The sequence below is a fragment of the Myotis myotis genome, unplaced genomic scaffold (genome assembly GCF_014108235.1).
Source record: "Myotis myotis isolate mMyoMyo1 unplaced genomic scaffold, mMyoMyo1.p scaffold_m19_p_1, whole genome shotgun sequence".
NCBI lineage: Eukaryota > Metazoa > Chordata > Mammalia > Chiroptera > Vespertilionidae > Myotis > Myotis myotis.
Window position 1 is genome coordinate 72,613,570 of NW_023416313.1, and position 27,310 is coordinate 72,640,879.

The 27,310-nt window shown below is 43.0% G+C and overlaps 1 protein-coding gene across 11 annotated transcripts in view; it reads right to left on the minus strand.

The window, feature by feature from the left end:
- CELF2 (CUGBP Elav-like family member 2) overlaps nucleotides 1-27,310 on the minus strand; it is a 559,234-nt gene that overhangs the window by 160,793 nt on the left and 371,131 nt on the right. For 10 of the 11 annotated variants that reach the window (XM_036341344.1, XM_036341358.1, XM_036341273.1 and 7 more), the window contains one exon: nucleotides 1,930-2,126. In XM_036341344.1, coding sequence (XP_036197237.1) covers nucleotides 1,930-2,126 — 197 coding nt within the window. Of the gene's footprint in view, nucleotides 1-1,929; nucleotides 2,127-2,294; nucleotides 2,712-27,310 lie in introns of those variants that run through there. The other variant, XM_036341351.1, reaches the window with a different exon arrangement.

The window sequence follows — 27,310 nt, forward strand, 5'->3', positions numbered from 1 at the left end:
AGTCTCAAACATACCCCGATGAAGAGACTGCTCTGAGGAACATCAGGAAAAAAGAGAGAATATGGTAAAAGAACTAGGCCGTGTACAAGTACTCACTTGACTGAGAGAAAGGTCTTTCTGGCTAAAGTAACACATATAGAATACAAAGATAAAATGCAAGTAACCAGGCATCACAGCAAGAAATGAGCTTTGAGCATTCTACCAGAGGACATGTTGAAAAATGCAGAATTCACTAAAATTTGGAGGCACATTTTCCTAGCCAAGGATGAAGGGTGGCTGTTGCTCTGAAGCACTAGTTTCCTGCCTCTGGCCTAGTTTCCTGTGGGTGTCATTCTGCATGGGTAGGGGGGCCCTCATTTGCTAAGTCCAGGCCAGGGCATTATACTGTCTTTCCTAAGTAGGATACTGTAGGGGTTAAGCATCAAAAACCAAATTCTAGAATTTTCCATTTGGGAAACATGTAGGTAAACAGTTTAGGAATATGACTCAGAAAGGCTCTTTTAACGTTGCCCTAATTTGTGATGGGTTTAATCCTCCTGTTTTATATACCTAATGTCCTATTTTTCAAGTTTAGGGACAACCAAGTGTGTGGCGACAAAATTTTATGTATGTTCTTTTGAAAGTACTCTTGGTGTTACTGTACATGATTATATTTTGAGATAGAAAATGAGAGCCTTATGAACGGAATCGGAAGGTATGTTTGCTCACCTTTATAAAATACGTATTAGGCTTTTACATTTCTTAAAAGGTTCTAAAAATCCTATCAGACCTCTGCAACTATAGGGCACAAGAGATGACCCCTTTCTCGGAGTCATGACCATCAGGGTTTTAATTGTTACTTAGTCCCATCCCTTCACCTTGACAGTAAGAAAGAGGCTCAGAGACAAGTGTGTGCTCATGTTTATGTGCTCCCTAATGAGCTTGCAGGAGCTCTTGTGAGAGGCTACAAAGAAATAAAATAACAGGCCGGACAGAGATAGGAAGATATAGAGAAAAAGGAAGTGTGGACCCGCAGAAAGACAGAGGAGCCCTGAGCAGAAAGACCAAGAGATCAAGAACAGAGAAAGAAAAAAATTTCTAAAGCAAGGTTAACATATCAACAGAGAGCAAGTGGCAGCAGAGGAGTTAAATTCAGTCTGCACAGAGCTTGCAAAGGATGACTCTCATACACTGAAGCTTCAATGTGGTGCAGAGGCTTCTGGCTTCTCTCTATTTTAATAACTGTCCCCCCACCCTCCCAACATCACCCTCATCTTAAAATGGAGGCAGGAGAAACCACCAGATTGTACACGTGAGTCTTCGCACTGGTAAGGGCGTAAACCACAAGCATTTGGAAGGTGTGCTAACTATCTCAGGCCACTAGGGCATTACTTCCCGCCCCCGAAGGCATACTTCACCTAAAGATGTCCATCTAGACCCCAATAATTGATATCCCTCCTAAAAGTGTGTCCTTTATTCCTTAGACCAGTGGGATCATAAGCAACTGTTTATAAGGCATCTCAGGATCCCCACGGGCTACGGAAAAGTGAAATGCAATTGTAATTACATGAGCAATAATGGGAAGGTAGGGGCAGAAACAGTTACTCCTGAAATGCAAGACTAGAAACACGATTCCTTAGAGAGGCAGGCACTCCACCGGGGAAGAGGAGCCTGCGCTGCCTAGAAAGTGACCTCGGGAGAGCAATCACGCGCCTGGACAGAGGCGCGACCGCGCCCCTCCCTCCGCTCCTCCTTTCCTGCGTCCCAGGCCCGCTCTGTCCACCTGCCCGGGAGGCGGGCGGGCGGGCGGGCGGGCGGGGGCGCGGGGAGGAGCCGGGCTGGCCTCGGGCACAGGGGCAGCAGGCGGCTCCCGCTCGCAGTTCTCCCTCCCGCGGCGATGCCCCGGACACCCAGGAAGGCCCCCAACCGCGCACACCCCGCGGACTGTACCTTTACTCTGGGGAGGGTTCTGACTCCGGTCCCGGAGGACGTTGATCTGGTAGACAGCTCCGTAAGGCTCAAAAAGTTCTTTCAGCTCCTTTTCCGACCAAGACCTGGGGATCTGCCCGACAAACATCTTAATGGCATCTGGGTCTGGCTGGTCGGAGTGATCCAAAGCGCCGTTCATCTTGTTGGCTGTGCCGTTACTGTCAAAAAGGGAACCGGGAGCCAGAGTTAGGGCTGCACGGTGAGGGACAGGAAGAAAAAAAATAGCGGGGTGGGGGCGGGGAGGCGGAAGGAGGAGGAAGAGGAGCGTGGGGCAAAGTGCCTAATGAGTCGTAGAAATTTGATGAACTAAAACAAAGCACAGGCACCATTAGGTTGCTCCTCGGTGGCAGGGCGGCGGGCTCGCACTGCAGGCTGCTGCTGCTCAGCACCCAGCCCGAGCCCAGGGCAGCGCCCCGCCGGCTGTCACCCGGGGCGTGGACATCTTGAAACCCAGCTCGGAGGCAGCTGCAAGTTAAGTGCAGGTCTCGTTCTGCAAGGCTGCCATCAATGCATCTGCAGCCTTATCAGCCTCACACTGGCTCTCGAGTGAAAAGAAAGGCAGGGCTGGATTTCTGCTGGATTGCTCCCCTTCCCCTCCCCTCTTTGGAGATTTTTTTGGGGGAGGAGAAGAGAGGTGATAATGATAAAGTCACATGAAAAGAAAATGAAACACTTGGCAGTCCGTCAGATGACTAATGCAAGATGCTGAGGATGAATTTGCAGAGTGCGCGAGGCATCCATGTGTGCATCAAATTAGTACGTTGTTGCTGCTCAGAATGGAAAGTGCTCCAGCAATGCGGCTGGCTGCAGCCGATTGGCTGCTTACGCTGGAGAAAAGGGCCAGGGCGGGGAGGGGGCTCCCGTTTAAAAAGCACATTGTTTATGGGACCCAGGCACAAAGGGTTTAATTCAGAGAGGCAAAGGCGATCTCAGAACTGCCTGCTTTGTGCCGAAAAAAAAAAAAAAAAAAATGCAGCCGCAGAAAGTTGAGTTCCCGCTAAAGGACACTGAATATTTCAAATCTTTCACACTCCATAAATTGCTCTCTGTGTGTCTGACTTCCAGATGTTGCACTTGAGTTCTAAACAATCACACGTTTGGAAGAGAGAAGAGGGAAGTCTGCCTTTTCTTCTCCCAGCTTCAGTAAATATTTGGGGATGATACAAAAAGCAAGAACATAAGCCTGTACATATCCATCTTCCTTAAGACTTAAAAAGCCCCCATTTGGAAGAGAGCCTGCAATTCTAGTCACCATCATGAAACATGATAATGAGGGTGTGCGTTTTTTAATTGGGATTCCCCCCAGTTTGACCTTCAGTAAATCATAAAGCAAAATCACATATCCTCTTTGTCTTCCCTCCTCTGAATGCTCCCTAAACCGACCTACTCTGCCAAGAGGCAGGGCTGAATGCACTGAGCAGCATGCATTTGCAGTACTGCGCTCTTGGTTTAGCATCTCAGCCCGTGAAAATAAAATGTGCCTAATTAACTGCACACCTGGTAGACAAAATATCTACAGAGTCAGGTCCATGATCGTCCTCCGGCCCCTAGCCCAAGAGGCAGAAAGATCAAAAAGGGCCCACATAAACTAAAATTTCACTGCAATTGGCAGGTGTCATTTCAATGTAGTCTTGGGGTTATAACAACAAGGTATTCAAAATGATGGCAAATACTCTTCCCTAGGGACCTTGCTTTAATTTCTACTTCTTCCAATCGCCCAATTTTACCACTCTATTTTTTTTTTCTCTCCGTGAGATAAACAATCAAACCATGTAGCTTGAAACACTTTTAGAGGTTTCGCTAATCAACCTTATTGTTATAAACCATGTTCTGCTAAATAAAATATTGAGCACAAAATCTTCTTGCAACAATTTAGGTGTAACGCAATGCTTGTTTATATTACAGATCAATCGTTTATCTTGTTCCTGTGCACCTTTATTTCTTTTCAAATCATCCTCTGAGAATTCAATCAACACTTTAACCCCAAAGAGCTAACTCTGGTGGGGTGGAGGTGACAGAGCCCTACACAGAGCAGAATGTAGTGTTCACAACTCCGTGAGAGCTTCGAGTGTGGCAAGACTCGTTTCTGGGGCAGGAAGGACTTGTGGTTAGTGCTGTTGACAATGAGCTAGAATGAAAAGAGGAAGGCATTGCCACAGGTCTCAGCTAACAGAGAACGGAAGTTCAAAAATGGGGCTGGTGCATTTTGTCTGCACAGAGCAGTTAGTACAATGAAGGAGCCAGGTGAGAGTATACCAGGCCCAGGACCTAAACTTAGAATTCTAGAGCACGCATTCCGTCATGTCTCTCCAAACAAGAGGGCATTTTTACTTTCTCAAAAAATGCACCCATGGAGGAGTGCAAAGGAGGGGAGATGGAGGATATTTCTTATACTTTTGGTCTTTATGTTGCTGAGTCCATATTTATAACCCTCTTCCCATTTCAGAAATGCCTGGGGACTGCTTATCACCCTGAGGCAGTGTGGTGTTGGAGCTCAGGGCATGGGCTCTGAATCATGGCACCACCACTTCCTAACTGTGCCATTCTGGGCCTCAGACTCTTCATCTGTAAAATGGGAATAGAGACTTCATCTCCTACAGTCATGTGCTTAGTACAGGAAAGGGCCCAGAGTAAGTGTCTAATAAGTGTTAGCTATTTATATTTTTAACCTCTTCTTTGCAGTTGTGACACACTGGAAATGAGTGACCATCACATGTCTACTTTTCATTCCAAATTTTCTCATGGAATGGGCTCAAACACAACTCATATCCTAAATAATAATAAGTATCTTTTAATGAGCATTTATAAGCTAGATGGTGTGCTAGCTACATTACATACATTATTTCTAACCCTCGTAACAACTGTAGTGAAAGTATTATTTTCCAGGTGCATGTATCTAAGAAATAAGTTCCTTTCCTGAAATTACCAGCTCACAAATTATAGAAGCAGAATTCAAACCTGGGCCCAAAGCACAAAATATTTCTAATCCATCATGTTGCCAAATATTGCATCAGGTCTGCCTTTGACGGAGAGTGTACAGCTCACAGCAAATCTATGAGAAGACAAGGCCAAGAGCAAAACATACTGGGTCCCTGGAAGCCCAGAGCCAAATAAAAGGTAGCACTGCAAGAAAGACACACACCTGTCCTCTTTCTGTCAGTGAGACATGCTGAACTGAAGAGTCTGTTAGGACTACTTTACAGCCCACATTTCCTCACTAATCACATAGGTGTCTCCATCTCCACAGATTCCCTTCCTCTCTATTCCCAGTCACCTCAATAAGTGCCTCTCATCCACATCCAAATCCCTTCCTAACTACTTGCATTTTGCAAACAACTATCCCAAATAGTTGCATCATATTTGCATAACAATTCCTTCCTTAAGTAAATCCAAGGACCTCTAGCTGTTATACAAATTCAACAATGACTAAAAGAGTACATCTTCCTCAAGGAAAGCTTCCCTGTAGGACAGGTAGGTCTCCCCACCCCCCATCCATGTGATGCTGAATCCCATGCCCCCCTCCCCGCCCCTGTATTGCAATAGCCTAGTTAACTGTTCTAATGCACACAAACTCCTGCTTTGGACTCCCAACTTTCTGCCTGGCTGAGGCTCATTTCTAGCAGAGACTTAACTGACTTCTTTTGTCCTCATGGGGCTACCAGCACTGACACTTCTAAGGAAGCCAGAAACTGTGTCCCACAATTAACCCTTTGGGGGTACTTGCCAGAGGCCACGGAGAGCCAATGTGCTCTTCAGAGGAATAATTATGGGAACAGATACTCCAAATCTCAGCAAGACTCTCAGTAAGACCTATTTACTAGAATCTGATATTATGCTTAGAAAATTAGACTAGCTTGCTTCTCTGCACTCCCCAGACCTCCTCAGCACTCACCCCACTACAGTACAGGAATTAATTCTAATTCAAATAATATTTATCGAGGGCCTACTCTTTTCTAGAAACCTTTGCCAAGTGTTTGACATCCAGTACCATGACAGCTCCAGGAAGTTGAAATCGTTATCCCCATTTTGGAAATAAAGTAACTGAGAGTCGTCATGGAGGTAAAGTGAGTTTTCCTATGTCACACCCCTTAGAAGAGGTGCCTGCAGAATCTGGACACATGAAGATGTGAAGGCCACCTGTCACTGCTCAACATTCCATAAACTGGGTTCTTCTAGGGCAGTGGTTCTCAACCTTCCTAACGCTGCGACCCTTTAATATAGTTCCTCATGTTGTGGTGACCCCCAACCATAAAATTATTTTCGTTGCTACTTCATAACTGTAATTTTGCTACTGTTATGAATCGTAATGTAAATATCTGATATGCAGGTTGTATGTAGGCGACCTCTGTGAAAGGGTCGTTCGACCCCCAAAGGGGTCGCGACCCACAGGTTAAGAACTGCTGCTCTGGAGGGACGTTTCCTGTGGACTCAGTGGCCATGTGCAGGCCCCAGACACAGGCACATACATCTCTGCTGGCACCAATCCGACAAACTGCAACAAGAGCCTGAGTGCCAATTATGCTTTTGCTCTTGGCAAAGAGCCAACTATAAGGCTCCTCCCCCCGGACAGATGCCATATGGAACCAGATCACAAGTTAGGGAGCACTAAGCCGGTGGGCACTGGTGTTATCAGTCTCAGAGCCAAGAGGGAAATGTCACGATGTTTGGCGGAAAATGAGAGTGCTTACTTTCTGCTTTCAGCACAGGCATTGACCTACTTCCCTACTCCATTTTGGAGTAAAGAGAAGTAGATCAACAGAAGATATGCAAAATCCTTGGAGGTTCCTCTAAGCAGCAAAATGTCAAAATTATAATAACTGATTAAAATAAATGATTATTATTATTACTATTACTATTATTAATTCCAGGACAGCAAGCTTTTATAAGGCCCAGAGAATTGCACGTTTTCTTTTGGAGAATGGAAACAAAAGAATTGATATTTTTGTGCTTTTTTGAGTTCCTTGGACAGCAACTTTCTGCATCACATCTCCTTTATTTACATAAAAGGAAGAACAACAAACTTACAAAAGGGGTATGAGAAATGCCAAGTGGCTATAAATAATTATATTAATGCTGAAAAAAAGACATAAAATGCCACGTCCAGAAGACATTCAAACCCAAAACCAACACACAAAGATGCCTTGTCTTGAAAAAAATTCTGTAGAAAGATAGCTAATCTCCCTGGTACTTAATAGTCTTATTATTCACATGCTTTTTTATCCTTTGTACTTTTTTTGTTCTGTGGAATATCCTGCATCAGTTCTGTCCTAGTTTGTGCAATGACGGAAATGTCTTATAATCTGTACCCTCAATATGGTAGCCACTAGTTACATGTGGCTTCTAAAGACTTGAAAGTGTCTAGTCCACCTGGGAAACTGAATTTTTAATTTTACTTCACTTAAAATCTAAATAGCTCTAAATGCAAATATACACCTTAAAAAAACTAATTGGAGCTGACATTCACTAAAATATTATTCCATCATGAGATTGTTTTGGGAAAATGGGAATGAGGAGCCGGGAAAATGACGTGGAGGCTTGAAGCACACGACAGCACGTTGGTGGGACAGTGGGGCAGTGGGTTGGCAGGCCCGGGCTCCTGTCATGGTTCAGCATTCAATTAAGCGTGGAATCCCACGCAAATCATATAGTCATTCTGTACCTTGGTTTCCTGACTTGTAAAACAAAGAGCAAAATAGTTTCCTTCTGGCTCTTAATTTCGCTTATTCTATAGTTATGGTTTGGAACCTAGACGATGATAATGTGGAAAAGATAATTTACGTAACATGACCAGCTGCCTGAAACCTTGGGATGATTCCCTGTCTGTGTCCAATTTAGCTCACAAGTGACTAAGGCATGGGCCAGGGAGCTGACGAGTGTCACCTACACTGTGGGAGTGCAGCCTGCAGGCTCAGACAGAGCCACTGGGTGGCTGGTGGCTTGGGGTTGCTGTCAGAGCATCATCTCTCTCAATTTGTGCTAATTCTTCCTAATATCCCAACCGCAGTCCCACCATTTCAGTCAGCTGACAGGCCACTCTTTCACAGGCCCGGGAATTGTTTTCTAATAATCGCCTGTACTTAAGAGCACATGAAGAAACGCTGTCTGATGATCACAGGAAATGGTCCAAGACTGAGCCGAACGAGGGAAAAGCAGCAAGAAGTTGGTGATGGGCCTGGTGCCGTCTAGTGGGCAACAGGATGGGCATGAAATCCAACATTGTGACCCATCTACATTGTCCATGTCATTGTTATTATTTAAGGACAGAATTCTCTCCCGACTGGCTGGCAGCGTGGCACCTGGGGACAGCAGCAGCTCCTTCCCGCGCTGCGGAGAATATTCCAGAGCCTCAGACTAGGCCTCCTCAGGAGCCTCCTCCATCTCCTCTCCACTCACCACATCCTCTCAGTTTAGAAGAAGGGATCAGCTGTCATCCAACCTCCTGCGCTGGGAACTGCACCTCTCATTTCAGAAAGCCTCATCTGTCTGCCTTTCCACAGAGCGCCTCTGGCACCAACGGACGGATGGATGAACGGACGGACGGGTGAAAGGACGGACGCAGCTACATCTTAACCCTGGGGCCTCCTGGGTTGCTGAGTGACTCTGGCAAGCTCAACAGAAATCTCTGGACATGCTTTCTCACCAATAAGAAGACCAAACCAATGCCATTCCTGTATTTACCTGGAAGGTATTGTTACCACTTACCAAGTGTAGCAAAGCCTTGTGAATCGTGGCCACACCAATACAGAATGGGGCCCCAAATCTCGGAGGTGAGACCTCTGAAAATCGGCTGAATTCACAGATGATTTCCTGGCTCAGATGATACCCTAAGTCAGCGATTTTCAATCTTCCTCATCTCATGGCACACATAAACTAGTAAGATTCTACAGCACATCAAAAATTATATTTTTTTGTGGATCTGACAAAAAAAGGTATCATTTTGACTCATTCACACTGGACAGCTATTGTTGTGTTGGCTGTTGTCAATTTTCATTTGACAATTTAAGGGAAAAGAGGTCAGTGCCCCTGAATAACTAGTCAGGTATTGCATATTTTAAAAATTCTTGCAGCTTACCTGTGCCTGCTGCAGGACACTGGTTGAAAATCACCACCTTAATTAGCTGAAGGAGGCAAAGGCTTTCTCCAAGGGCTCAAACTGTAAAAAAATTAGTTTGTGCTCCTCTGAAGAAAATGTTCAAGTTTCCTACAAGTATACTTACATGCAATATGTTCATCCCTATGCTTTGCCAGAATTTGAAATAAAATTTCATTAGGAATGTACAAGTTTTATTCACAGACAGCTGGGAAAGAACACATATGTGACAGGCATTCTGGTGGACTGCTGGAGTTAAGGTTAAATTGTATTTGGTTGGAGGTCCAAAAGCTATACAGATGATCCTCAACTTATGATGGGGTTATGTTCCCATAAATCCACTGTAAGTTGAAAATCTTGTACGTTGAACATGCATGTACTATACCTAACCCTACCTAACATCACAACTTAGCCTTGCCTACCGTAAACATGCTCAGAACACTTACATTAACTACACTTGGGCAAAATCATCTAATGCAAAACCTAATCTATCCCATCTAATAATAGACAAACATGGTAATTAACCATACCTCCAACATGCTTCCCATCGGCTAATCAGGGTGATATGCAAATTAACTGCCAACCAAGATGGCGGCTGGCAGCCAGGCAGCTGAAGCGAACAGGAGGCTTGCTTGCTCCAGTGATGGAGGAAGCCAAGGTTCCCGCCTGCTGCCGCCCAGCTCTGAGCTGCACTCTAAGCAACTATATTGCAATTACAGAAGCTAAACAATCCCCAGAAACCTGCTTTCAGCCAGCTGGGCCTCAGAGCTGGAGTTGCAACAGTGTTTCAATTATAGAAGCTAAACAAGGCCCAGATACCTGCTTTCAGCAGCGGAGGCCTCAGAGCTGGAGCCGAGCCTTAGAGCTAAAGCTGGCTCTCAGCTCTAGTGACAGCCATAGAAGGTAAATAAATACCAGAATAAAAAAAAAAAAAAAAAAAAAAAGGAGAGGTTGGGAGCTTCAGTCACCCGCCAGCCTGAAAACGGCCCTCAGCCCCTCACCCAGACTGGCCAGGCACCCCAGTGGGGACCCCCACCCTGAAGGGGATGTGACCAGCTGCAAACAGCCATCAGCCCGTCATCCAGGCTGGCCAGGCCCCCCAATGGGGAACTCCACCCTGAAGGGGGTGTGACCAGCTGCAAACAGCCATCATCCCCTCATCCAGGCTGGCCAGGCACCCCAGTGGGGACCCCCACCCTGAAGGGGGTGTGACCAGCTGCAAACAGCCATCATCCCCTCATCCAGGCTGGCCAGGCATCCAAGTGGGACCTCCACCTTGATCCGGGACACCCTTCAGGGCAAACCAGCTGGCCCCTATCTGTGCATCAGGCCTCTATCCTATATAGTAACAGGGTAATATGCAAACTGACCCTAACAGCAGAAGGACGGGGAATGACTGGTCACTATGACACACACTGACCACCAGGGGGCAGACGCTCAATGCAGGAGCTGCCCCCTGGTGGTCAGGGTGCTCTCACATGGGAGGAACTCTGCTCAGCCACAAGCCAGGCTGACAGCTGCCAGTACAGCGGTGGTGGTGGGAGCCTCTCTTGCCTCCTCAGCAGCACTAAGGATGTCCGACTGAAGTTTAGGCCTGCTCCCTGCTGGCAAGTGGACATCCCCCAAGGGCTGCTGGGCTGCCAGAGGAATGTCTGATTGCCATCTTAGGCCCAATCCCCCGGGGAGCGGGCCTAAGCCAGCAGGTGGTCATCCCCTGAGGGGTCCTAGACTGCGAGAGGGCACAGGCCGGGCTGAGGGATCCCCCTTCCCCCCCGAGTGCACAAATTTTTGTGCACCGGGCCTCTAGTCTATATATAAAAGGCTAAGTGTCCATCCGTCCAACTGGTAGCTATGACACACTCTGACCACCAGGGGGCAGACACTCAATGCAGGAGCTGCTATGACGCACACTGGCCATTTAAAAATAAACAGCACCACCCTAGCCAGTTTGGCTCAATGGATATAACATCAGCCTGCAGACTGAAGGGTCCTGGGTTCGATTCCCATCAAGGGCACATGCCTGGGTTGTGGGCTTGATCCCCAGTAGGGGGCTTGTAGGAGGCAGCCAATCAATGATTCTCTCTCATCATTGATGTTTCTATCTCTCTCTCCCTTCCTCTCTGAAAACAATAAAAATATATTTACAATAAATAAATAAATAAATAAATAAATAAATAAATAAATGAAAAATCAAATAAAATATAAACGGCACCATGGACCTGGCACCAACAAACCAACACTCAGCTTCCCTCAAGTGGGACACAGGCTGTGCCACCACCCCAGAGCGACACCCCACCAAATCACAGACCCCATGATGCAAAATGCAGCCCACAGCCCAGCCCAGCCCCAAATGGTTGCTGTGGGCAGCAGGTAATGATGTCACATAACAACTCCTGGCTTCCTCTTCCTAGTGACTAGCCTCCTTGGAGTTTCTTCAACCCAGGAACACAACTTGCTTTATAGCCAGGTGCGAACATTTACAGTTTAACCAAATGTTTGTGAAGCGTTTTCCCGTGCCTCATCTCATTTGAACCTCACAGAAGTCCTGGAGTAGGTAGATAGGAGACTCGTTAGAATCCTATTTTCTTTTCATTAGCTGGAAAATGGAGATTTAGAAAGCTTAGAAACTTGACCCGACTGAAAAGAAGAAATGGTGGACCTTGAAAATGACTTCAGGTTTTCTCTCTGTGCAGAATATATAGTGAAACACTGCTACAGTTAAATATTTTACCCTTTGTTCTCCCTGTGTGATCTACAATAACAATCTGCTTTGTGTTGATATTTACTGCTGTGTTGCTGACAATTACCTGAAAGAGGAGTTGGGATGCTTCACTGGTCTGGAAAAAGTTTAGCTAAATCAAAAAGCAGGTATAGGTAAGCAAGTTTATTCTATATATATAAAAGGCTAAGTTGACTCGTGCATGCGTGATACATATAAAGCTCTTGCTGGTGCCAATCGCAGGCGTGTGTTTCGATCTGTCATTGCCGATCGTGATTTTGGTTGACACTACTGTTATAGAGAAAGGGCGAAGAACAACATTAAAATATTTCTTCTAATTAATTTCCTTTCAATGTGCACAAATCTGTTCACTGGGACACTAGTTTACAATAAAGTATTAAATATCTCATGTAATTTATTATGCATATTGCTTTTGCACTGCCAGAAAGGTGAAGAATCTCAAGTTGAACCAATCTGAATCAGGGGACATCTGTACATTTGTTTAACAGGGTGAAGCATAACCCTATTTCTGAGGAAAAGGCTGCAAAACACAGGCCTTAGGATTCACCAAGTGAAAGAGAAACCTTATTACCTTACCTCAACTTGACCGCTAGTAAAAGGCATAAAGCTGGAACACCCCCACAAAGAAGTAAATGTGGAGGCATCCAGGCAGGACCTGGAGTCTGAAAACACAATGACCCTCGCTGGGAAGGCAGCGAGGCAGCAGCCCTGGATAACCCCTGTCCAGGGAACTCATTTCCTTCGGTGATTTATCAGAAATAGTTCAGGGGACTACAGAGCAGAGCAGAGCAGAAGGCATTTGCACAGGGAGAGGTTTCTCAGATGAACTTTCAGAAATGGCAATGGGGAAATAATAATCACACAGAAGATTTATATCAGCCTCACATTTTCCAAGTGCGCCAAGAGCGCACATTAATTAATCCTCCCCTCATGGCTGAGGTCAGGATTACTGCCCCAACTTTACAGATGGGGAAAGGAAGGGAGGCTCTGGTGTCCATGGCTAACTGCTGCAGAACTTGGGCAAGTACTTGTAGATGTGCCCCCATCAATTAATTAACTGAAACATGAATCCTTATGAAACAAAGACACATGTGGGAGGAAACTAAGTAGTCAACTGAACTTCCCAAACTGAATATTGACTTTTACTAAAAATTGATTTTTACTAAAATTCCAATTCTAGCAGCAAATGATGAAAATAAGGGATGTACACTGAGAGCCACAAACAAAACAGACATGGTGCCAGGTACCCTGGACCTGGGTTTTAGCAACTGTGCTTCTCAAAGCAAAGAATCCCCATGCTCACAGCTGTCTAAAAGAAAACATTTTGCTGGTACTTATTCATGCAAGAGAAAGCAACCAGAGAGGATTCTCAACACTCTCCACCCACTGAAGAAATACTAAACCCGCCTAAGTTTTATTCTCACACGCGGTCCTTTTCTCAAATTCAGATTACAGTTAATGAGACTCACTTTATGTCAGGCATGGTGCAAGGTGTGAAGGAGAGAGTTGAAAAATAAACAATTAATGCCCTTAAGCTACTCAGCCAATGAGAAGAGACAAAACATGTGCACAACATAAAACCAAAATACAAAGGGATAAGTTGCAGAACAGAGCGATATAGGGCCTGCAGAAAGCCAGCAACAAGTGACTAATTTGGCTGCGGGCACTGGCATTCAGCATTCTAAACCACACTTCACCCCTGTGGTCACATTTTTAAATGGAATGTGAAAAATTCAGAGGCAACGGATGATAAGCTGTACTCTTTTACTGAGTTGACAAGGAGACTGAAAGAAAGTAACTGAAGAAAAAAGTAGGCTGTGACAGGGTGCAGAGACTTGAGAGAAAGCAGGTGCTTCTCTCCCACGAGCATGCACTTGAGACAGGGGGCCTGTGCAACACTGGACAGAGTGTCCACACAGACCCATGGTTGGACGACCATCCTGTGCACTGCTGGCCCTCACACTGGGGGCACAGCCCAGTCCCTGACCTAGGCTGGCTTGCAATGCCATAAACTGGGAACCTACTACCATCCATAAAGCCCCAACCATCTTTGAGCTTTACTCTGAGCTAATTCCTCCAGAGGTGACCATCTCTCCAATGTTCCTGTCACTCACTACCACTCATGTGAAAATCACTTCTCCGGGCATGTCCATTCAACCCTCTAATCTGATCTTCTATAGCTACAGCTGACAGAGAGGTCTGACCCCACCTCAAACTCAGCATATCCAAAGATAATCTTGTCCTCCAATTGGGTTTCATATTCAACTTCCCTGTTTTTCTTACTGGCTCAAACTGTACCCCATCCTACCCCAAGTCTGAGAAGAGGGACAGTGTCTTCCACAGAACACACACTCAACGCCGAGTTATTGCTAGTCTAATCTCTAATTCTTCTCTGACCACTGAACCTACAGAAACAATATTACTGAGCTCCTGATCAGTTAGTTACATGGTGAGATTGAAACTGTGAGGACAAGGATGTCTTAATCATTAATTCAGTACGTATTTATGAAGTGATTCCACAATCCAGGCATTATTTAAGGTGCTAGGGAATACAGCAATTAATAAAATAAGGTAAAATTACCTGCATGAAGCTTATATTCTAGAGGGGAGCATAAAATGAGTGAAATAAGCAAACCTAAGAGATTAGAAAGAAATCATTTCAAAGGAGAAAAATAAAGCAGGGAAGAAAGACAGGGAGTATTGGGCGTAGGACTGCAATGCTACATCAGGTGTTCAGAGAAGAACTCATTTGAAAGGTGAGCAGAGTGCCTTGAACTCAGTCTCAGGATATCCTCAGTACATATTTCCTGAATGAATAGATTTAATACAGCAAGAAGTCTTACAATTTGTAAAAAATTAAATCACACATCACGCAATTCGTCACCATTATTATAAAAAACTGTGTTGTCCCATCTAGTACTGTTCCATTCAATCTGAGGGTCAATATACCTCATTGCCAATGAGTTACGTGCCCATTTTTCTCTAAACGCCCAGTGAGTCCACTTGTTCCAACAGAGCCACTGTCGCCATCCCAGCTATCCTGATGCGAAAACCACTGCAAAACTGTTCAGAGAGCTCAGTCTCCTACTCTGACCTAAAGGACAGACTTTACTGAGCTTTGTGCTCACCTGGCATTCCGAACTCTATCTACCCTTCCCTTAAATATTATCTGTCCATTCATTATTCATTTTATCATTTAACAATGGCAGAATTGAATCTCAGGCTGGTCTCTCCTCAAGCTGTTTTTTGGCCAACCTTCTCCCGTCATAAATGATGTGTAATCAAGGAATACAACGTAAATTGAATGCCAGCCCAAGGGTGCAGCCAGCAGTGTAAGGTTTGATACAAATGTGTGAGAGATTAGTAAGTCACTGCTTCTTCCAATGATCCAGAAAATCAAAAGTTGACAGTAAATAGTACCTAATTACGTCATATTAATGACTATAGCTTAGGTCAGAAAACAGAATCCATGTGTGAAGGAATGTGATTCTGTAGACGAACCTAATTTATTAGATTCAGATGTGTTTCTCTTTTTTTTTGATAATGCCTTCAAGCTCATGTGTTTGTGAAATGCCAACAACAGAGTTAAGACATAAAGGACTTCAGAGCTGTCAACATGTGTGTCACCAAGTTCCTGCCCTGATGTCATGCCCTTTAAACCCTCTGGGGAACTTCCCAACCCCTTCCTCAGAGATTTCTAATGTTATGCTGGTTTTTCAGCCTTTGTCACCTGCATTTTAAACCCACAGGAGATCAGAAGGAGCACACAGGATGGCTTGTAATAGGAGGCCCGTGGAGTGATGGCCAACGCACATGAGAATCTGAATGGGCCTAGCAGGGAAAGCCCACTCAGAGCTCAGCCAACTTATATTCCCCAGACCTTCCCAAGGACAGCAGTGTAGCAGAATAATTAATTTGCATAACAACAATCTTGTCTTCGCTAAAGGGTCACATTGCGCTCAATGCTCATACCTTCTGTTTAAGGAGGCAGGGAAATACATCATTTATTATTAAGAAGAATTTCTTTAAAATGAAACAATAAAGAGAATTGGTGCCATAAAGGATAAGCTTTCATCTCTACTGCAAACTTAGCTAATAAGCCTGTTTCATTCCCCAGGGACTCCAGGTATCTCAGATTTTACTTTCTCAAACACTCCCATGAGTATCAAAATGTAAGCTTTGTGTAGCATCTAATTTGTTGTCATTAAATGCAGCAACCGATTTTGCCAAGACGCTTCAGCTTTTGGGAAATAAATCTGTGCTAAGTATTCTGCCCTATTTTTACCTCCTGTTATCATTGTTCTTGCTGTTGCTTGGCTAGCAGAAGTGAGGGAGGTGGGAGGGGGCCTGCAGAGAAATGAGTTGTTGCCGTTGGGGAGCTTGTTTCCCTAAAGTACACTAGGCTTGTTCACAGATCAAGAAGTAAACTTTAATTCATTCTCTTCAAGACATGACAAAAGATGATATTTGAGGTTTAAAAACTGGAAGTGAAAGGCCCATAAGAGATGACTGTGATACCGTTCAAGAGACTAATCGTGAATTTTCTAGACTCTTTCTGTCCCAATATAAGAAAAGGCAATGAGAGGCTCTACAATGAGTGCACTAAATTCCTAGCTAGCAATCCAAAGAGTTGCCTCTCCGATACTCTGCTTAAAGAAATTTGCAAAATAACAAAAAGTAATAGTGCCAAGTTTGTAGATTGACTCAGAGAAGACTTCCAGAATTCTATGCATGTCAGCTCTGTGTTTGGTTCCCTATGATACAAGCATACATTTGTCATGCTACAAAACTACATGGCAAAAGGCAAAGTCCAAATGACACTCTACTCTGCTAGTTTTGAAATCCCTAAATCACATCTTAAGATGAAATCAATACCAAACACATTTTGATTCATATAGTCCTGCCCCCCCCCCACTTTGTGAGTATGTCATAAATTTCATTTAGCATCTTAAATCATCAATTAAAATAGGCTTTGACATTTAATTTGCTTATTTCTTAAAAAAAAAAAACACCCCATAAGATCTAACCCGCTAACAAGAATAAAAAAATTATGTGCTACATTATAATGGTTGTTATTCTAAGAGGTAGAATATCATTATATCAAAATTCCCATAGCTCATTTTTTTAAAGTCATTTCTTCATTTTTTTGACACTACATCTGGCACAATGAATATAGATTTGTTTATATATCTGTCTAACTGCCTTTCCCAAACATAGCCAGATGGAGTCTTTCAAAATCAAATTAATTTCAGATTAATTCACTCTGGACCCACTCCAGTTTCATGACTCTGCTTTGAGGCACCAAACTGATGTGAAATCATGAACTTAGAAGAGCACAGGTTCCTCTATATCAAGGGGGAACAATGAAATGGCACCGGTGTGTGGTTGCTCCCCACGTCCAGAAAGAAATCCATCAGACACCATGAACCACCAGGTTAAGGTCTGACCAACATTTCATTGTGTCAAAATCATCCAGGAAGAATTTCCTTTGGGATCCAAATAGAATCATAGTTAATTTTACATCCAATATTCACAATGCTTTGAGATGATTCCAGTAAAGGTGAGCCACCTAATTACTAACATGAGAACAAACAGTATTATGGTAAACTTGCCATATACCCAGAGTCAGGAATCACACATGACAAAAGAGTTATCTTTTTTCTTTTTTTTTTTTTTTTTAAGTTTCTAAGCACCAAAAGTGTATATTCTCTATCTCTAGCTGTAGCTACTGAAGGAACTATAAACAAATGTAGCCAGGCTTTGCATGCTGTCAATCTCAGTGGATGCCTTTATTATCCTACTTGTTTCAATTGCAATTTGGGTTTCCATGGAGACACAACAGTCAGCTCTAGAAAATTATAAGATAAATGTCAGGCAGTGATAACGGTGTTAATGAAGCTTCGGTGACAAGCAGCTCTGTGCTTCAAATAATAAGCTTATTTCTATTAGCATATGTATAACCTGTCAAAAAACCTGGAAGAGAATATTAAAAATTAAATATCTTTCTATTTATACTTAAGAGAAGGGAGAGACCCCTTTAGAGTGGCTTAACTTTGGTGGGTCAACCTGAATAAGAAAAAATGTAATCACTGGTTTCTTGGGAAAATTAGGCACCAATCATGGCTCTCAACGATGCTTCAGCTGACATCCAGAAATGCCTTACTTTACCCAGTAACAGACAGAAGTTTTTCTTATGATGTGGTTAAAGTAATCTCTTTTGTTTATGGAAGCTAAGAGCTCACCTCATTAAATCTGACCATGGCGGACTGTGAGCTTCAGAGAAATAAATGCTACAACCAACCTCAGGTAACTGGATTGAGTAAGCCACTGCCTCCCCTCTCTCTATGATGCTGGATAATTATGATTCAATTGCTAGAATCCAGAATCCAAAACCACCTTTAACTAGTCTATAACCAAACACGTGCCACTGAAATTTTACCAGGAAATACTTTCAGGTAAAAAAACCCCAAACTGACAACTATGGCTTTATGTTAAGGTTGATGCATTTGAATTTACAGGTTGAGACAGTAAAAATTTGAACTACATACAGTTCAAGGTTAAGTTCTACAAAGAGAAAGTGAAGGAAAAATAAGTTTTATTGGGAAAAGATGACTTAGGAATAGAAAAAAATTTATGTTTTCTTCAAGAACATCCTTCAGAACCCTGAACAGTTAAAAGGGTGATAGTTCTCCAAATCAAAGTCTCTCCAGAAACACAAAAGACCTATACATATTTACTCCTCATTTATAGTAACTGCTCTCTGTCCTCACCATAGTGTCCATTATGATTTCATTCACAGCATATTTTTTCTTTATTATTTTTAAAATATATTTTTATTGATTTCAGAGAGGAAGGGAAAGGGAGAAAGAGAGATAGAAACATCAATGATGAAAGAGAATCACTTTTTGGCTGCCTCCTGTACACCCCCTTCTGGGTATCCAGCCCGAAACCCAGGCATGTGCCATGACCAGGAATCCAATCATGGTCTCCTGGTTCATAGGACGATGTTCAACCAACTGAGCGACACTGGCCAGGGCTTTTCCTTTATTATTAAAAATCTGTTTATTGAGTGCCAGGTAAGACATTGTCACTGCCCTTACATCTCTCATTGTAACAGCTTGTCCAACCAAATATCCAAGATCTTGAACAAAGTATCACACGGTTTTATTTTGTTTTTGGTGTTTTGTTTTGTTTTGGTGTGTGTGTGTGTGTGTGTGTGTGTGTGTATGTGTGTGTGTTTTCTGTCCAAAGTCTGGTCCATTTTGAAGTGACTACCTGACTAGGTATTTCTGGAGTGAGACAACTCTTTTTGCTACTACAACTCTGCAGTGGGAATAGATGGCTGCTCAAATCCGCCTCTACCTACCTTGTTTTTCAATTGCTATAACAAAAATACCGTAAGAGTGGGTGGCTTATAAACAACGAGCATTTGCTTCTCACAGTTCTAGAAGCAGGAAATCTAAGATCAAGGCACAGCAGACTGCTTGTTGGGTGAGACCCACTTCCTGGTTTACAAACAGCCATCTCCTTGCTGTGTGCTCACATGGGGGGTGGGGTGAGGGAGCTCTCTGGGGTCTCTTTATAAGGCCACTAATCCCATGATGAGAGTCCTACTCTCAGGACCCAATCACCTCCCAATTAATAGTATTACTCTGGGTGTTAGATTTCAACATGAATTTTGGGGGGACCCTAACATTCAGTCTATCACTGCACACTTGCTACCACTCGTGATTCCTTTCCCCCTACTCCATTCTTCAGAAGGAAAATTAACGGGGTTAAACCCCAGGTCTGGGATATAACTAGGCCCTGGTGTTGGGGTAGGAACTTCCAGTGCAGCATTTGAAGAAGCTCACACGGGTTCTTATTTCCCCATAAAGCGTTTCTTGTTCTCTTTGGAGTGCTCCCCTGTAACTCCATGTGGCTGGCTGGTGCAGAATGGACTAGGGGTGCGTCCCACTCTGAGAGTGGTGCCTCACCCATCTTTGCACATCTAGCATGGCAGAGTGAGACCCTGGGGAGACTGGGGGGAAATGAATGTCCTCAGCCAGATGCTCTGGTTTGAAGGAGAAAGGCTGTTCTGCTTTTCCTAAGAGGCCTTCCCTACATTCTTTCCTTCCAGACTGATTTTACCATGTCGTCGTGAAGACCCAAGGATTCAAGTTAGGGTGTGGTTAGAAGAAACAGCCCCAGGACTCCTTTCAGCTTCTGGCTTAGCTCACAGAGCACAAAGAACTTCAGGTTCTCCTCTGGCCAAGAGGCAGGGGTTCCACACCATGGTTCGTGGCCATACACAGTGTCCCCCAAGCATTCATTATGGTACGTCTGCAGGAGTGGTGAAGCTGATAGAAGGCTCCTGGAGTTCAAAATGCTATCCACCTCATTCAAATGCCAGGAATTCCTATCTCCTTCTCTCCAGGCAAAATGCAAGAACACACATATATCAGACTATCAACAACAACAACAGCCTATAACATCTTCATGTGTGCTCACGGTATCATTCCTTATTATCCCAACCATGGAAAACACATGAAAAAATAAAACTCAAAAGCACACAAAACTCAAGGCATTAGCAATATGATTCTTCACTAGGATCTATTTGATGACTGGGATCCAGGGAATACATAGGAAAAATCACAAGGTTTAAATTTAATAACTCAACTTGGACTATGAGACCTGAGTTTGAAAACTTTTCAGTTGCAAATCAAAGCTCAATACTGTTACTAAAAACTGAGTGAGTAAACAGCTGTGGTCATGGAAACGAAGAGATTATAAACAGCATGCCTTTGTCTCATCAGTTAAACATCCTCATCTTTTAACAACTTTCTTTTGATCAGTACTCCTCACTTATTGTTGCTCCTCTTAAACTTTTCATGATCGCTCTTGAAAGGTGTTGCGAACTCAAATATAGACTTGAAAAAGTCACCTGCAATTATTATTGTTGGTATTTTTAAATCATTGAAATAATTACTGTTATCTTTAATAACAACAACAAGAAGCATATTACGACAGTTCTTCAATTTTAAAATGACAGCTCTAAACTGGGGCAACCAAAATTACAATAATAATTTTCCAGAATTGACAATATTTGCTAAATAGACTCCTGGAAGGGAAGGAGGTTTTACACATGGGAAATAAACAGGAGATTATAATTTAAGGGTGGCACAGCTCTAGTTGTGAGTTTAAAAGTGAAAGCCGAAAACAAAGCGCTGCCTGGATTTTTTTGTTTTCCTCTTGTTGTTTAATGTTGAGAGATTTGATTAAGTGGAGACACCTTGGCTTTTGCTGATGGGAAAGCAGGGAAGAGTTGACCACCATGATTACACGCTTTGAAAGGTGTTACAAATACCTTCTAGACTTTAGGTTCATATGTTTATTTTTACAGAGAATGCTATAAGGACAATCAAATCAAATAAATTGAAGAGGAATTTTCATATCAATGGAGTCATTAAAATAACTACTATGAAAGAAGTAGTTCCAAAATAATGTAGAATAGACAGTAAGCTGCTCTAAAATTGAGATGACGGGGTCACATTTATGTAAAAAACAGACACACTTACTACAATGGAAGTAGTGTCACAAAGTTAGTAACTGCCAAAGCACAGAAAGTATAAAACACAATAAGTGTGATAGAGTGCCTTCAGCTCCATGTTTACTTTGAAAAATCATTATGATTGCTTGTTTTTCATAAGCCTGATTGAGGGAAAGCAAAACGACTTGGATTATGTCTTTTGTTGTTGTTATGTTGTTATTACTGAAAACAACAATGAAACAGAAATAGTAATGACACTGACGCCTCGCAAGTCATCCAGGACAGGAAGATACAGAAATATTAAAAACAACAACCCAAAGAGCTATAAAAATGATTCTAACTCCCCCCCCCCCAGAGTCATATGGCATCAATTTTGGAAACCACACTTCCCCTGGGATATATAACTGTGGAGGTTTTCTGTGTCCATAGAACTAGGAGCGTACTGAACAGCAGAAAGGACAGGGATGTTTGGATATCAGCTGGCCGGAGGGTTCACGGAAATGAATGAACACGGAGGAACAGAATGCGCTGGTCAGGGAGAGTCCCGGGTGAGGTGACTTCCTAACAGTGGACCTATAACTGCACTCGTTCTTTCAGGTCGGCTTGTTTTGGAAGCTTCCACACAGAGCTTTCATTAGCAACCCAACACATCCTGATCTCTGCGGACGGCTGGCAACGGTCCACCTCGGCTCTCGGGACCCCGAGTGCAGTGCGAGCATGGAGAGATCTAGAAATAACAGGAACACCAGATGTGTCCCGAGGCCACACTCAGAAAGTGCAAAGCCCTGTGTTTATATCAGACACTGCTTCTGGAAATCCCACCTCCGCTGGCCATATATTCGTGCATTGTATTGATAGAATTTGTTCTTTTAGAATTTTCAGCTAGATGACAGAAAACCATAAACTCTGTGGTTTCAGCCAGGTGGGGAAGTCAAACTGCATGAGCGGAGGAAGGCAAGGGATCTCCTTAATATCTGTGTTAATAATTTAGGTGTGGGCGGGAGGGGTTGGGCGTAAATCAGTAGAAAGTTCCTCTGGTACATGGGTTACTTGTGATAAATGGGTTCCAGCGCCAAGGCAGTTCACCTGTGAACTTGGAATGATGAGATTTACTGAGGCAATTTTTAATTCACTAACTGGCCATTATTGACAGGCTACTAGGACTGTTTTTTTGCTTTGTTTTTAAGACAACAATCGATTAAAAACAAGGGCAACCAGCTGGACTGGCTGGAGGGAGACATTGTACAGTCTCTCTTTCTCCTTAATTAACAATAACATTCAAAACCCTGACAGAGAATAATGGTGAAATAAATTATGGAACCACTTATGTATGAAACCATACATTATTAAAACTACTCTAAATGGGTCCTTAATCTAAATAAAGATGGTCATTTTAGGAAGCCAAGCATCTCAAGAATTAGAAAGGACACAATAACATGACCCACGATATAAAAAGTGTGTCATTTTGCCAGCCGGCCAAAGTATCAACTGTCCTTGGATTTTATTAAAATTCATATATGTCTCTACTCCTGGCTGAGTCTCAGCTTCAATTATTTACAGCCCTGTATTTCTGCTGGTTAAAGATAGGAGAAAGAAGCACATTGGGCAAAATTCAGGTCTAATATTTACACTTTGCCTGTTTTAACCAGTCAGCAAAAGCAGTTCCATCTGCTCTATACCGTGAAAATGAGCCCAAGGACCACCTCTGGCAAACTCTGAACGATGCACAATGCATCATAGCGTGGGATCTCTTTGTTGCTTATTATACTGATTTTTAGTATGGTTGGAATACCTTTTATTTTTTTAATTTTTAATACAGGGATCTTAAAGAATGCAGTTAGGAAAAGCCCCTTCCTTATTAAACCAGGTCCTTGCCATACAATTCCCACTTTCACTGCTGCTTAACTTACTCAAATAAACAAGAACATTTTTTTTTTTTTTTGGCAGCTTCTATGGTGCTAAACTCTAGTCTACCTTTAATGTAAAATTTATTTAACCTAACACATAAGTAGTATTTCTGACACCGGCAGGCCAATCATCATTCTGATGTGTTGCTCTCCACGGGGGAGACTGACCCTCTTTGCTGCCATGGTGGCCACCGCCCTGCTGGGAAGAAGGAAATCTCACCCCGTGAGAAGCCCGGGCACAGCTCTGCTTGGCAGCTTTACACACTCGTGGTCAGGCGTTCATGAAAATGAATTTTCAAGTGACACAGTAACTTGAAATCTCCACTCTACACCACGGAGATCTTATAATCAGAGCAATTTCCTCCTAATAAAATTAGCCAACAGTGATTATGTGTGTTTCTATAACTTATAGTCTACCCTCTGTGCAAGAGAAATCCACGTGCCTCTCAGCTACTGCCATGCGATTATGAAACACTGGGCTCAATCGTTTTAACAGGCTTACCCTGCTTAACAAAGGCATCCTGGTTTGTATGCATGGGGGGCCACGCTCAAAAAGGCTTTTGGGGACAAGCTTTGCACAAGCATTTTAGTTTTTAATGACTACAGAAGCTCTTGGGGCTCATCATATTAAAAGAACAAAAAAGGCGGGAAGTAGGATTGGTTTTTAATTACTGCTACCTCTGAGGCTAACAATCTTAAAACCAAGAGTTCCTTAAACATTCCAACATCAACTAAAATGCGACCTTTCTGACGGTGCCACCACTGCTGGCATGAATTCATAGATCAGATAAGTAAACAGGATATAGTAATCTGTCTCTTAGTTCAAGTACTCACCTAACATTCTAATAATTTTTAATCACTTTCTAATAATTAAGGCTCCATTCATTCAGAATACCAATTTAGAAAACCACATTTACCATTTTGGTTCCATCCTTTTCTTTTAAATGAACACATCCTTTCCCATCTAGTTCTGTCTTCATGTGCCATGGCCTTGGGCTGGCTGCCACACCGCCTTCCTTTCTCACCCAAGAGATATCAGGAGATCAGACAAAGATGTACTAGGTGGATAAAGACACTGAGATGTGGCTGAGGGTTGTAAGTGAAAGATGAGCTATCGAATGATAAGGAGAGTCAAGGCTGCTCTGGCTTCAGAAGGAAAGCATTCTGAAAAGACCTCTTAGATTATAGGAAAGATTCCATTATTTGGAAACGTGAATAGCAACAACTCACAGATAGAATTTGAGAGCACGTGGCCATCAGGGAATGATGGAATGTGGTTCAGTGATCCAAAGATATTCTCCCCGAATCCACTTTACGTGTGATTTCCTTCAGCCAGCTAAGGATGGATGGTAGGTGCGCAGGCCACTCCAGGGATCACCATAAAGTGAAGGGGGCAAAACAGTTTCTTGTTTAGATTGTAACAAGGATGTTTCTTCCCCTTTTTATTATTATGAAAGTTTGGTTGTTCAAATCATCACAGTATGCACCTTAAATTTACACAATGTTATATGTCTTGAAGCTGGAAAGAATTTTAAATTTAAATTTTAAAAAGTTTGACTGTTCAAACCTGAAACGTACTTCTTTCTCTCCCTCCCTCCCCACCCTCCTCTCTCTCTTTTACAATATGTGTAGAGACACAGACATATTCCTGAGAGTTAAAATATATACCCTGATGAGAAGCTTGTTGAGTCCTTTTGGAAAACTTCATACAAATGCATTTAAATACTATTAATAAAGTAGTATTATTCAAATCATTCATTCATTCCAGATTTGCTGAATGTCTATAAAATACTACAAAATACTTCTAGGACGTGTAATGAATGGAAAAGGGGGAAGGTTTGATGCCAGCCAGATTCAAATTCAAACCCAGCTCTGCAGCTTTTTTGAGACACAATCCCAGGCAAATTCTTCAGCTAAAGAATAAACACAGTAAGGCCGTTGTAAGGATCAAGTAAGATATTTTAAATGCCTAACAACACTTGGAAAGAGTATAGCTGCTCTCAAAGTGTTCTCTAATTTTAAGTAATAACTGAAAAATTTTAAAAATGCATAAATGAGTAAGGAATATAATTGTTTCTCACACAAGATAAGCAGCAGCATACATCAGCCAGATTTTAAATGGAAGCCACATGGCCTAACACAATCCCAAGCCCTCAGAATGCTAAATAAAGCTTAACCAATATTGATCATGATGCTAAAGGAAGAAAAATAAATTAAGCAACTTCTTCTAGCCTGCCGAGGTCTGGCTGAATTTTCTAAACCCTACTTGGTTTATCTGTGGTTGAAGGGAGTTCCCTATTTACAATTCTCTCTCTGTAGTCACCACGCATCTACCCACAGGTCACTTCACCCTCTTCTTCCTGCCTCAGCATCCCCACCTTTCTTCAGTGGCTGATTGGAGAATATAGATTTCCCAGAGCAATTCTACTCTTTAATATCTCCACCCCACCAATTGGTTCTGTGCAAACAATTTTACCTGATTCTCATATTAAATGTAATCACTCACCAGGCACTGTGTTTGCAAACGTGGGAGTCTTGCATACAACCTGCTATGATTTGCCTGGTCAGCACAAAACGCCTTTCGGAGCTGCTTATGAATTCTGATGCCCTGGAAAACCTATGTGAAGCACAGCCAGCTCTCTCAGAGATACATAAAAGTATCTCTGCCACACAGATGCCTGAGACTCATTTATAGACCAATTACAGGACTGGAGCGGCAGCAATGTTTTACATTTGTTCTGTTTTGTATTTTTAGCCCTGGCGTTTCCCTCTCGTGGATTATGGTAAATACAACATTTGCTTCCAGAACTGGGACTTGCTGAGATCATAAAGGAAAGTGCCTAACAAGCAGATTACCTTTGGCTACTGCATTATAGGGATACAGACAGTTACGCTAAGTGGCTGGATTTAGTCATATTCAAATTCTATTAAGCTGCCTTGCCTTCAACATGCAAATAAACAAGAGAGGCTTAGTGTGTAGTGTATTTTTCAACGGCCTGTTCCTCTGCCAGCACGTCCCTGAGGGCTTCACCATGGGGGAGGGTAGAGAGGCCTTTAAAAAAAATCACTACCACCACCACCACCAAAACAGTCAATGTTTCTGTAAGTTTGTTTCTTAAATTTCTTTCTTTCCTTTAACGTTTTGCAATCGGCTTTCCCAACACTGAGCCAACAAAAGAGTCAGTAGAACAAAGTAAAGAAACACTATAATTCATTGGGAAGTACATACTGCCCATTGTGAAGAGCCAAACAGTAACAATTTTGCATGTGGCACTGTGCTTTGTCCTGAGAAGGTGACATTCCGTATGACTCTATATCCCATGGCTAAATCTATTAATACAGCATCAAACTACAATTTGTATATTTTGCCTAATTGCCCACTGCACAAATCATTATGAGCATGAAGGACAGGTTTTTTTTTTCTCCTCTTACTCCCAAGCCTGCTGCTTTTCTGACCTTGCCATAAATTAGTGAGATACTGAGCTGTAAATCCAGAGCTGCGAGTGTCTTTCAGAGGCAATTACGGTGAAACTTTGTTCCAGCATTATGAAATGTGGCATTTTCACTAGATAATGTCCATATGACACACACCAACCAGAGGCCTTGAGAGTGGACCTTAGAAGGAAAAGAAAATGTAACACGCGGCCCCGCATTAACTGTGGCAACGCTGCAGGCAGCTTAGTCGCTGCAGTGATTCCATGGGTGGACGGTGGCTGTGGATATTATTTAGGGGGCTGTCTCCTGCAGGTCTGTGCGTTTAATAGTTGCCCCTTTTTTGAGGAATAAGGTAAAGATGTTTCACCACTCTAAAAAGAATTCTTTTTAAAAAAGGTCAGGTCTGGCCTTTGAAGAGAAATATCTTTTCATAAAAATGACAATTTTCGCCGAAACTGGTTTGGCTCAGTGGATAGAGCGTCGGCTTGCGGACTGAAGGGTCCCAGGTTCGATTCCGGTCAAGGGCATGTACCTGGGTTGCGGGCACATCCCCGGTGGGGGGCGTGCTGGAGGCAGCTGATCGATGTTTCTCTCTCATCGATGTTTCTAACTCTCTATCCCTCTCCCTTCCTCTCTGTAAA